The sequence below is a fragment of the Pleurodeles waltl genome, chromosome 3_1 (genome assembly GCF_031143425.1).
Source record: "Pleurodeles waltl isolate 20211129_DDA chromosome 3_1, aPleWal1.hap1.20221129, whole genome shotgun sequence".
NCBI lineage: Eukaryota > Metazoa > Chordata > Amphibia > Caudata > Salamandridae > Pleurodeles > Pleurodeles waltl.
The window spans coordinates 1,302,366,638-1,302,379,104 of record NC_090440.1 but is presented as its reverse complement, the minus strand read 5'-3'; the positions used below and the strand labels follow the sequence as shown (position 1 = coordinate 1,302,379,104).

The 12,467-nt window shown below is 44.8% G+C and overlaps 1 protein-coding gene across 6 annotated transcripts in view; it reads left to right on the top strand.

Annotated features, from left to right (window-relative positions):
- Positions 1 to 12,467, top strand: part of KALRN (kalirin RhoGEF kinase) — a 1,333,112-nt gene that overhangs the window by 866,043 nt on the left and 454,602 nt on the right. For all 6 annotated transcript variants that reach the window (XM_069224644.1, XM_069224642.1, XM_069224641.1 and 3 more), the window contains exon 25: positions 10,252 to 10,361. In XM_069224644.1, coding sequence (XP_069080745.1) covers positions 10,252 to 10,361 — 110 coding nt within the window. The remainder of the gene's footprint in view (positions 1 to 10,251; positions 10,362 to 12,467) is intronic.

The following is a 12,467-nucleotide window of genomic DNA, read 5'->3' as shown; positions in this document are numbered from 1 at the left end:
TACATAAAGATTATTTCTAGCTAATAAAATAAAAAATACACAGAGTTTTGCTGGGAATCGATTACTGACCTGTCTAGCAAAATATGTTGTGCTTTTCCAAGGGTTACTTTCCGCAAACAACACTTTTGAGTCTGCATCAACGGCTTACTCGTTGCAAATTAAAAAAGAAGCCTGTGTGATATTTCTATATGTTTTACACCTAGAGGCATCGCAAAAGTGCATGGGCCCTAGTACAAGCAAGGAAAATGGGCCTCATAAACACTTGTTGAGAAATAAATTAAGCAATAATAAGGGTTCGGTGACCCCTCTGGGCCCTGTGCCACTGCACCTGCTGCACCATTAATAGTTATGCCCCTTGTTAGAGATTGGGGTTTCTAGTTGGCAGTGGTTTGCACCCTCTCCAAGTAGGGGCGCTCACTCTAGTCACAGTAAAGGCGTCACACAGCTAAGATAATCCCTGCTCACCCCTTTGGTAGCTTGGCTCAAGCAGTCAGGCTTATACTAGAGGCAATGTGTAAAGTATTTGTGTACACACACACAGTAACACCGTGAAAACACCACAAAAGAACTCCATAGCCAATATGTATCTGAGTGAAACAAGACCAAAACGACAAAAATCCAACATACACAAGTAAAGAGACAAACTTTCCAAGATTAAATGTAGTATAGCACTTACAAACACAATAGTTCCAACCGGGGCCATCCCAGTGGCTTGGCGGAGTTTCTTCTAACAGTCTGGCACTGGTTGGCCACAAAGCTGTTTAGACTCTGGTTACAGTACCTTGGAAAACATTGAGGAAACTGAGTCGGGGAGGTGAGGTGTCGCTGGAGCCAGTGTAGCGTTGGTTCCTTACTGCCACCGACGAGGTGAGACATTGGTTCCTTACTACTAGGCAGTAGATGTCAGTTCCTTACAGTTGCAGAGGAGGTGATGCGGCATTGCCAGGGAGGCATCGATTCCTTACAACAGTGGGGGGAGTGGGGGCTGTCAATGAATCTGGCTACTCAAGATGTGAGGCGTCGACTTTGCGGTGTTGTGATCACACAACGGGGCCACAGGTGTTGTGGTGGAGTCGGGGCCATGGACGTTGGTGACCAAACACTCTGGGCTCACGCTGTGGCATTGGGCTTGCATTGTAGGTTGTTGCACTCAGCACAGAGACCATGGCTCCGGTGCAGGCAGTGGTGTGGGTTCAGAGAGCAGTGCAGGTTCCAAAGTCGTACGGGAAGTATATACACTAGTTTCTGCCTTGTTGCACCAGAACACACTCCCAAGGACCTAGGAACTGGATTTGGCACCACTTGGCAAGCCAGGACTCTCAGCAAGAGAGCCCAGGCGATGGCAGGTGAAGTATTTGATGTCCCTGAGAGTTCTTAACTGCAGGCAAGCTCAGTCCAATCCCTTGAAGAACTTTTGGAAGTAGGATGTAGAAAGCCAAGTCGAGTCCTTTCACTCCTAGAACAGAAGAGCAAGCAGCAGGCCAGCACCACAAATCAACAGGCAGAGTGGCAGTCCCTCCCTCCTACAGCATCCATCTCTTCTTCCTGGCAGAATTTCCTCAGTCCAGAAGGATTCTAACTTATTCCCATTTCTGTCTTTGAAGTAGGCAAAAGAGAAGTCTTTGTATTGCACAAGACACTGCCTTTCCCTGCCCTGGGTTCAGACACAATCCAGGGTGCTGGTGACTGCTTTGTGGCAGGCACAGCCCTATTCAGGTGCATGTGTCCACTCCTTCTGTGATGGGCTATCAGGATATGCCGGACACACCTCAGATCACTTTGTATGGCTGTCTAGAGTGAATGCACAAACAGCTCAACAGTCATCCTGACTCAGACGTGTATTCAGCAGACAGACAGAGGCACAGAATGGTTAAGCAAGAAAATGCCCACTTTCTAAAAGTGGAATTTACAAACTCACAATTCAAAAACCAGTTTCACCTAGAGATGTATTTTCAAATTGTGAGTTCAGAGACCCCTAAACCCATCTCTCTATCTGCTTTCAAGGGGAAATTACACTTAAGATATTTCAAGGCAATCCCCATGCTACCCTATCGGAGAGATAGGCCCTGCAATAGTGAACACTGAGTTTAGCTGTATTTCACTGTCAGGGCATGTAAAGCACACCAGTACAAGTTCTACCTTTTAAACACTACTTTGGGCCTACTATAAGGGCAACTTACTTGTTGTAAAAGGGAAGGCTTGGTTCTTGCAAGAGGGTGCACTTGCCAGGTTGACATGGCAGTTTAAACTGCACACACAGACACTGCAGTGGCAGGTCAGCGGCAGGTTTGCGGGGCTACTCATGTGGGTGGCACAATCAGTGCTGCAGGCCCACTAGTAGCATTTGATTCACAGGCCCTGGGCATACGTGGTGAATTTTATTAGGGATTTACTAGTAAATCACATAATCTAACCATGGATAAACCAATCACCAGTACAATTAAGACAGGGAGCCCTTGCAATTTAGCACTGGTGAGAAGTGCTAAAGTGCCCAGAGTCCTAAAGCCAGCAAAACCGAAGTGCAGCACACAGTCAAAATTAGGTGGTCAGAGGCAACAAGTTTGGTGATAACCCTGCAAAGAGGGCCATTTCCAACACCCCTGTTTACACAGTGGGCTCTAATTTTTCTCGCAAGATAGTATTCTGTTTACCGCTAAAGAAAATGTGGAATTATTACCAGCAGAAGGTTCAGTACTTGATGTTAATTTCACCACATTAGTGGCGAGGCCTGTTATTGAACGTGCAAGAGGTTTGCTCCTTCTTTTCGTTATCTTTGATGTTTGCTGCTACAGAGGTGATTGAATGTTTTATTATAAAATAAACAGCATTGGCTCCTCCACTAGGGCGGAGGAGTGTCGCTCTCTCCCCCCCCACCAGCAGCTGCAAAACCTTTACAAGAAAACTATGATAAACCATGTTTATTATCGTTTTCTAGTAAAGGGGTGAGGCCACGGGCTCTGACGAGCACTGAGAGTGTGCATGTATGTTTGTCCTGCTGTCTCAGGCCGGCAAAACACACGTGCACAGGGCTCTTTCCAGCCCGGCACTATGTTGCCTTGCTGGAGAGAGCATGCACAGGCTCCCAATCTGCCTGAGAGCGCCCTGGCTGGCTCTGAGCAGCGTCAGGATTGGCCACAGGGCAGGCTGGGAGCCTGTGCCTGCACCAGAGGAGCGGCGCGGTAGTGTCTTCAGCTACGATCCAGGTAAGTGCTTTTTAATTTTTTTATTTGTATTTTTATTAAATGTTTATCCCCAATTCCACCCTCCAGCCCCCCTCGCCCGGTGCGCAACCCCATCCCTTCAGTGCGCTGCGAGCCGCAACTGAAAATAAACAAACTGTTCACATCGTGGATATAATTAGACATTCTGAGAAGTAGGAACCATCTAGTAGGAAAAGGGAGTGAAAGAACACAGGTCGATAAAAGGTGGGCAGAACAATCTTCCCTCACTTCTGCTCCAGCTCCACCCACAGCCTGCACTGTTTCGTGATTCACAATAATATGGAGTACAGAGTATTGGCTAAAACTACATTGTCATGGTATGCAAATTTGAAGTTAAGAATAGAATATATATACTTATTTCACTATGCTTTCCTTTCTAATATAGTTGGTAGTCAATATTATTGATGCATTGTTGTTGCCTGTGGACACTTATTTAATTTAATAACCTTTTCTTATTGAAAACATAACAACTCATTATCAGTTATCACATTAACATCTGGTACTAAATCGGGTCTCCTCATTTTATTCCAACTAGTCGCCATGAACATTTTTATAAACAACAGCAGGTCGATATTTTGAAATTCTATTTGGAGAATTACAAGCTGGCAATTCTGACTTTAACCATTCTATTAATGTTAATCAGACAGCCCGGTTTGCTGCATGCACGCTGTCATGATATCACCTTGGAATGCTGTGACATCATCCTAGAGCAGTGTTTTCCAAACTAAGGGTCGGGATCCACCTATGGGTCACCAGGTGATATGTGGTGGGGCGCAAAAGTCTAGGGAAACATTAAAGAAGCCTTTGCATTTTGGATTTATCTTGTCACATCTGCTGCTTTTCAAAGACGTTGGTTAAATACCAGGTCAGATCTTCTGCCAAATTGCTAGTTAATTTTTTTAACAAGAGGTGTGGTGTTAACAAAGTCCTCTCACTTTGCAGTCAGAGAAATAAAAGTAAAGTGAGTTATGTGCCAATCTTGCTGGGCTACAGGAAAATTGAAATCAAAGACTGCAGGATGTAATGTTTTTTTAACATTCAGCAAAAGGTAAATAACTAAAATTTGAACTGTACACATATGGCAGTTAGTAAGGGAAAAATGCAAATTATTTCATAATTATGAAGGGTGATGGAAACAAAGATTTTAGTAGGATCAAATCAAATAACGGCACATTACTTGGTTATAAACGATTTCCGCACATTATCTTTCCGTGAATTTTACTTTTATCAGTAAAACTGTTCATTTGATAGAGACTTATAATAACTGCAGATTCCGTACCTTTGAATTTCTCAGGCTTCAGACTGGATCTGGAAACTTTTGCATGAGCAATACACATGTGGGCTGTAGGGTAGCTTTGTTCGGTTTTTCCTATTGGCGTTGTTGGCACCGCAAGGGATTTCACAGTCACCCATATAAGGGCCACCCAGGTGCGCGGACATCAGTTCTTTTCTTTCTGTGCCAGTTAGCACTGATACAGAGAAGATCTACCCCACTTTCTCTTTTTGACACGTTTTATCATCTTTTTGTCAACCCTTTTTGGAAGTGTGTCAAGGATGTCTTCGAGGAAGACAGGTTTTAAATCATGTGGCACATGTCACCATGCCAGTTACAGACCCCGTCTGGTCTGTTCATGGTGTCTCGAGCGTGACCGCAGCTCAGTCATGGTCGGATTGCTGGGCCAGGGCACCAAAAGCTTTGATGGAGCGGTCCCTAAAGATGCTAGCGGCCAACACCAGCAAGTGCAGCTCCTAGGAGTTCTCAGTCCCGATGGAGGAGAAGGCCGCTGGACCACTCCAGGAGCCCCAAGTCCTCTTCATTGCACTTCAGGTCCTCGGCACAGTCAGGAAAGGGGCCCACGAAGAAGTCCAAATGTACTTCAACTTCACCTTGTCTGACGGCTGATATAGAGCGTGAGGAACATCAGAGTTCCAGGCATGGTTCTGCAGAGTTGTTGCCAAGTCTGACTGCGTGCCTCCCCAGTATCTTGGAGCTGGAGCAACCTCTGCTCACATTTAAGTATTGTATAAGCTTATGTGCCTTTTCTTTAAACGGGCCAGCCTCTTCAGAGCACCTTCAAGTCCCGTGGGCTCAGAGGAGACTCCATCAGGCTCCATGCAAACAGCTCCAGCCTCGACTTCGATGGGGTCTCACAGATCGGATCTCGGCTCCGAATTGGTGCCGATCGTGCCAATCCGACTTTCTCCAGTGCCAGTCGCAATGTCGATGCTCCTGGCGGTGCTAGCCCCATTCTGATTCCCGACTATCTGAGTTGGAACAGCGTCGATCGATGCTGATTCCAGAGCTGACATTGCCCATTAGTCCTAGGTCGTTGCCTGATCGTTTTCTGGAACAGCCAGCCATGTGGGAGGTGTCACTGGACCCCTTAGAATACCATTTAGAGACCCCCAACTTCATTGGACTGGTATGAGGAACTAGGAGATGTTAGTGGACTAGACCCCTTCTCAGATACTGGCTTGCTCTCTCCCAGGCAGTGGCTGTGGAGGAGTGAGCATCTTATGCAATGGTGGTGAGGGCAGTGGAGATCCTTGATCTCAGACTTCTGTCTTCAACGGTCAAGCCAAACTGCTTGATGGAAGTGCTTCAGCATGGAGATTCCTCATTCAAACCCCTTTTGCCCTTTAATGAAGCTCTGACTGGTGTCCTGTGGGAAACTTGGTCCAAGTCCAGCACAGGGGCTCTTGTAAGTAGGACAACTGCCTGCTGCCATCGCTTTTCCCCGGGTGATCCTAGTTTCCTCACCCATCTCCTTAGAGCTTGGTAGTCCAAGTCTTTACTTCCCATGGCGCGTTCCCTGCCGCTACCCCAGACAGGGACTCCAAGAGGCTTGATAGCTTAGGCAACAAAATGTTTTCTACCGCCATTGTAGCGTTTTGCAGTCAGTGAACACCACATGCCTGTTGAGCCGTTACTCCCATACCATGTGGGATACGGTTGTGCAAGTGCTGCCACAGGTCCAGGACGAAGCCCGGCCATCCTCTCCCAAGCAGTGAAGGATGGGAGAGATGCAACAAAGTTCACTATTAGGTGTGATTTGGACATAACTCACATGCTGGGCGGAGCGGCATTTTTGACGCTGGCCTTATGACAGCACGCCTGGCTGAGAACATCTGGCTTTTCAAAGGATGTCCTGTCAAACCTCATAGGCATGCCTTTCCATGGGACTCGTCTCTTTGGCGAAAAGGCAGATTTGGCTCTTAAAGGACTCACAGGCTATGGCTGTAGGAAGCTGGCCTGGTGTGTGGTGAGCACCTATGGTGTTATCACCTTATACCAGGTCCAGTTATCCTCTATTAGTGAAGTGCAGGCAGTGTCTATGAAGCCAGGGCTCTCTAGAGGTAGTTATGGGTGAGCAGCCAAGACTTCCCTAGGAGACATGCAAAGCTTATGCAATACCACTATAGTCACACAGCAACCTATCACACAATGAAAGAACCACACAGTGTTACAAAAATAAATGTACTTTATTATAGTAACACAACACTAGAATACTTATAGGCAGTTCTCCCCCAACTGGAGGTACGTACACAGTAATTATATATATACACACATGCAATAATCAGTAAATAGCATAGAAACAACAAGCACTGGCAATACTTGGTGAAAATAGTGAAGGCCCAGTGGGAGGGCCAAACCATATAATAGGAAAGTGGAATGCGAGATACAGTCCTCACCCAAGGGTTTGGAGTTGTTAGAGGGAGGCTGCAGGAACTAGGAACCCCAAGAGGTGAGTACCACAGTGCACCCCAGCAACCAGGAGAGCAGATGTAAGTACCTGGTTTTCACAAAGACTAACAGGAGGACTTAGAAAAAGGATTGTAGGAGAACGAGACCAGACAAGAAGAAACCAAAGATGGATTCTGGTAGTCGAGGACCTGCAAAAGAAGGGGACAGAGTCCAGTCCACGATGTAGTGTCCAGTGCAGGCAGGAGCCACTACCCACCCTTCTGTGAATGCAGAACCAGTTCGACTAGTAAAGAAGACCACCAGCTGTAGAGCCCAGGAGCTGAAGAGGATTCCTTGATGCAGAGCAGATGGTGTCCCACATCAGTTGTCGGGTTGTAGATAGTGGTGCAGAAGAACCACTAACAAGCCTTGGCAAATGCAACAGGAACAAAAGAAGAGTTGCAAGGCTAAAGAGGACCCGCAAGGCCAAAGGGACTCAACCCAAGGAGGGAGTGCGAGGTGACCCTTAGCAGTCCGGAGAGCCAACAGAAGCAGTTGTAGTCCCCACAGGCAACCCACTGGCAGCAGGCACAGAAAAGTTGCAGTGAGGCCCAGTCAGCACACCTGAAGAAGCGCCAACTCTTGCTGGAGCAGCAGAGAGGAGACTGTACTTTGCAGAAAGAAGTGCTGGGGGCCAGGGCAACTCTGATCCTGAAGATCCCTTGGAGCAGACAGGCCTGTAGCTGCAGGAGTCATTGTGCACAGGGGTACTGTCCTGCAAGGAGAGAGGCAAGGACTTACCGTCTCCCAAGTTGGACAGCTGGCAGAGAGGACCAAGGGGACCAATTCAGACCATCACCTGTGCACTTTCCGGAGGAAAGCAGATCCAGTCAGCCAGTCGTCTTTGCAGTTGGTGCCTGCAGATGCAGGGAAGTGACTCCTTTACTCCAAGGGAGTTTTCTTCTTGTTTCTTGGTGCAGGCTGAAATCTCAGTGACCTCAGAGGATGCACAGCGGCGGAAATGTTGCAGTTGCTGGAAGGAGCTGGAGAAACAATGTTGCAAAGCGGAGTGTTGTTGCTGAAGTTGCAGATTGTTGGTTCCTGAAGAGTCCAGTTGCGGTTCCAGTGGCCAGAAAATGAAGTAAACGATGCAGAGGATTCCTGGTGGAATCTTCCACGTCGAATCTGGAGACCCACCTAGTTTCACGCCAGAGCAGGGACTGAGGGTCCCTGGACTGGTGCAAGCCAGTTTATGGAAGGAGGGGATCAAAGGTGCTCTTCAAAGCAAACCAGTGACTTGGGGATGCTACCCCTCCCAAGCCTTGTAACAACTATTCCTCTTTAGTGGAAAAAAAGGTTGGAGTAAATGTGGAAAGTTGGGGTGAAAATGCCAAACACCGTGTTTCCCGAGGGTGCCTGGGAAGACTTTTCTCCATAGGGAAAACATTTTCTATGTGGTCAAGGGAGGGAAAAGATAAAATCACTTACTGTACATTTCAACCACATGTACTCTTGCAGGCAGACCTCTGGAGTCTGTGCAGAGGCGAATCAGAATGCCTGCAAATATGCAACTTTCCTACACTACTGAGGAATACTCGTTGGAATTAGCAGAATCCTAAAAATAAGGAAATGTACGTTTATCAAAGGTAGAAATCAATGATGTGTTATTTCCCAGTTTTATTGTAAAACAAGTGGGTGGTCTGTGTGCATCTGTTTTTAGCCCTTGGAATATGGCATGGATTTCAGAGTCTTCTGTAGACTTTCCAGGTGAAGCTCGGAGCCCATCGCCCTCACTGGTGCAGCACGTGAACTCACGGATTAATTAATAATGCTGTAGTTTTTCACGGTAAATACTTGGAAAAAGCTCCATACAAGTCACAAGTGAAAAGATATGGAATTGAACAACTCTTGCTGAAGTGCCTTAACAATGCATGAAGTAGATGTATAGTACGCGAAACAAAGATGTGGATGGAAGCTACTTGAAAAAGGCTGATGAGGGGCTACGGGTGGGGAAGAGGGCCAAACCTGTGATGGCAGCTGGGTTAAATGGTGCATTGCTATTTCTGCTTTCCTCTGCATTAATAATTCCCATTCCATTGGAAAGCATCACCGCTTAACTCTTCAGCCTAAAGTGCACTGGGTATATTTGCCAACCTCCCAACTCGCCATTAGGTGACTTCTAAAAACATTGGGTGACTTTTACAGACATCAAGATGAGTAATTACTAATAAGAGATGTCTGTCGGAGGTCATATCCTCACAACTAAAGTCGACATAAACAGAACAAATAGCCACTGTGTGGAGCTACACTTCGTTTGACAGGAACTGAATTCACTTTGAATCCTTTCACAAATCATGTATCATTCTCTTCCCCTCTTTGTGTTCTGATAGAAATTTACTAAAACAAAATCTAAAAATGTAAATGTGTAGAACAAACATCCACTCATATCGAGGTCACTTAATTCACTGCAAAAACACTAGTTTCAAAATGTGTAACTCTATGTAGTCATTGTTTCAAGGTTTATGCAATTTATTGACATTCTTTTGTATCAAAACAGTCACAGAATTTTTTTATCTCATAACCTACCCTAATCCCATCACCAGAGATCCTACTAAATGAATAAAAAGAAGAAAGAGCTTGTGCAGCTATAATTATTGATGCATGTGGATGACTAAAGGAAATGGCACGCTAGGGCGCACGGATGGCTACGTACAGTTGCAACAACACGTTGTGTGAAACTGTCTGCTGTCCTGCTCTCTGGTTTGGTGACCTGCTAGTCAGACTTTAGGTACGTGAAGTACCTTACAAGCATAAAAATGTCATGTATGTAGATGATTACGGTTCCTACCACTAGAGGATGGAAAAATGCATACTGTGTGATCTAGAAAAGTTGCAAGCGACACAGCGTCTTCTGTTCCCAGCAGTGGAGCATTGAAAACACTACCCTGCTCCAGCTTTTTCATAGATGGCAGAGTTGGAATGGTGCTATATCCTATCATTTCCCTGGACAAAAATCCTGGAGATTCACACTCCGCACTAGTACCACAACGGCGTGATGCGTATCCGTGCATAGAATGCAACACCTCACTCGGTTGCGATCCATCTTCCAGGCTCTAATATCTACTCTCTGTTGCAGGTTGAATCACAGTTATTGCAAGTAATAATTCTGTTGTCAAGTCTGCGTTTATCTGCTGCTATGCTTCTCTGCCTGATCCTAGGAACATATACATTTCCCATACATTTTTGATGGTGAATGATGGATTGGGTGTTCAGGCCAAATGCATGGGTAGATTCTGGTTTTGGATGTGCTTTTTCATGCTAAATATCACTGTTGGTTTCTCTTAGACCTACCTGTGGGAAATGACGAGTGGTGTTGAAGAAATACCTGCAGGGATTCTTAACAAAGAACACATCATCTTCGGCAACATTCAAGAGCTCTATGACTTCCATAACAAGTAAGGTGCCCTCTTGTCCGCATGTAACAGTCTGTAATAACCGGCATATGTACGTCACATGGCTGAACATCCTGTGCTTATAGGACGTGCAAAAAACTGTCAACACTGGGTGTCACTATGACATGACAACCTACCTTCTTTCATGGCAGCAGAAGAGCAAACTATGCTGCAGACGTGACTAAACTTTGTGCCAAGGAAAGGAAAATATGAGCTGTAGTACCCATCCCGTGCAAGAATGTTCCCTCTTAACATTTTAACACACAGTAAAACTAAAGCATTTTATGCATCGGACTACAACAGTCCGCAAATAAGAGGTGACTAGTTAACTTTAGCAAACGATGTGTCTACGCAAGGTACCATAGTGTCATTTTTAGTAACTTTTGATGCACCTGGCAACAGTCTTTTCTTGAAATCTGTTAATGGTTCAGCACTGGGTAAATTGTGCCTAATGTGTTTAATCCATACATTTGTGAGATCAGCAGAATCTCATAATTGCAGGTGCCCGTGTATGGGTGGTCTGAGAGGTTGCATGGTAGAACAATGCATGGTCTAGTGTTGGAACAATAGGGGCATTTAGAAGCACGATGTGTAAGGGGCTTTTTTCAATACTTGCAAACGTCTTTGGAAAACTTTGCAGTTGCGTGAAATTTTATGATTGACAATTCATGTCACATGTATCCTTATTTAAAGCTAAAAAATAGTTCTGTATTATCTATACTTTGCAGAAAACAGTTCATTTTCTTTGTGTGAAAATGCTATTTTGTATTGGAAACTCAACTAAAGGTGCATTTGCAGAGAGAAATTCCATATACATTTTTCAGTTTGGTAAAAGTGATGTTCTTTTATTTTGCACTGAAGATTTTCTTCCAGTGTAGAAAACAACTTGCTCTGGGAAAATTTACTGAGAAATTTCGAAAGAATGAAAATAGGAGAGTTTCCAAAGCATTGCTGGTAAAAGAATTTTCATACCTATATATGAGACTGTTTATTGGTATAAAAACCACAGTCTCATAGTATATGTGTGCCTTTTCTAATCCAGCCTAGCAACATCACATTCGTCTGTTCTACATCAGTACATTCAATACAGTGCTTTGCTTAACGTGTTTTTTTCAGTTTATCGCCGTCTTGAGAAGACAGCTGAAGGTGGAGGCAAAGAGATTGCTGACAGAATCTGATAATATACAAAAAGAAGGAAGTGTTTAAAAGAGTCATTGAAGCAAGTTTTCTAATGCCCACCAAAAACCTGCTCCTCTGCTACAAGTCCATCCCAGGCGTGCAAGCAAACTTAGAAGAATTGGGCTCTTTTGGAGAAGTCCTACGCCGGATAAGGATAGTTTGAGAACCATTGAGATCAATTCTTGTCCATTGTAGAGTTACTCTATTACAGGATAAATTGCCTAATTGTCCCCAAAAAGATAGTCAGTCAATAAAACTTTATTTGGTTGTTTCCAAGCATAAAGTGCATAGATTCAACATAACATACAAAGTTAACAAAAAAGACAGTCAGTCCACCTGGCCTGCATCCATCTTCGACTACCTTTCTCTTCAAATTTCTCAGAAATAGCCACGGTGGCACTTAACGTGCCTGAAACAGAAAAGAATGCCCCACCACATCTTGATCCCACCACAATTGTTCACATTAATCATAACTAGTGTGTGTAAGGCCTGCCATAGACACCAGTACAAAAGGGATGAGCAAATAGGGCTAACGTTGTAGATGTAGACCATATAATGTCGGTGTCTGTGAAAACTAGTGAGGGATCTGAAATTCCTATGAAGGCTCCACGTTTGTTATGTTTTGTATGTGCCACATATACAGTTTTTCCACTGAGTCGATAGCAGAGGTATGTATTTAAGTGGTATTTGTATAGTGTAAACCTAACAGAAAGTCAGTGTTTTACAGGAAATGGTCCAAGGCAAAGATAAAGTGAACATGTTATTGGAGAGAGAGCTGTTTTTTAAGCGTGAGAGTTGACTGTTATTGCATATTGATGTAATATTCTTTAGAGAAGTGTGTCTTCAGTTTCTTCCTCAATGTGTGCATGGTTGGGTCATCCTACTGGATGCAGGGGTGGTGTTTCACATCCTGGGTGCATAGATGGGGAA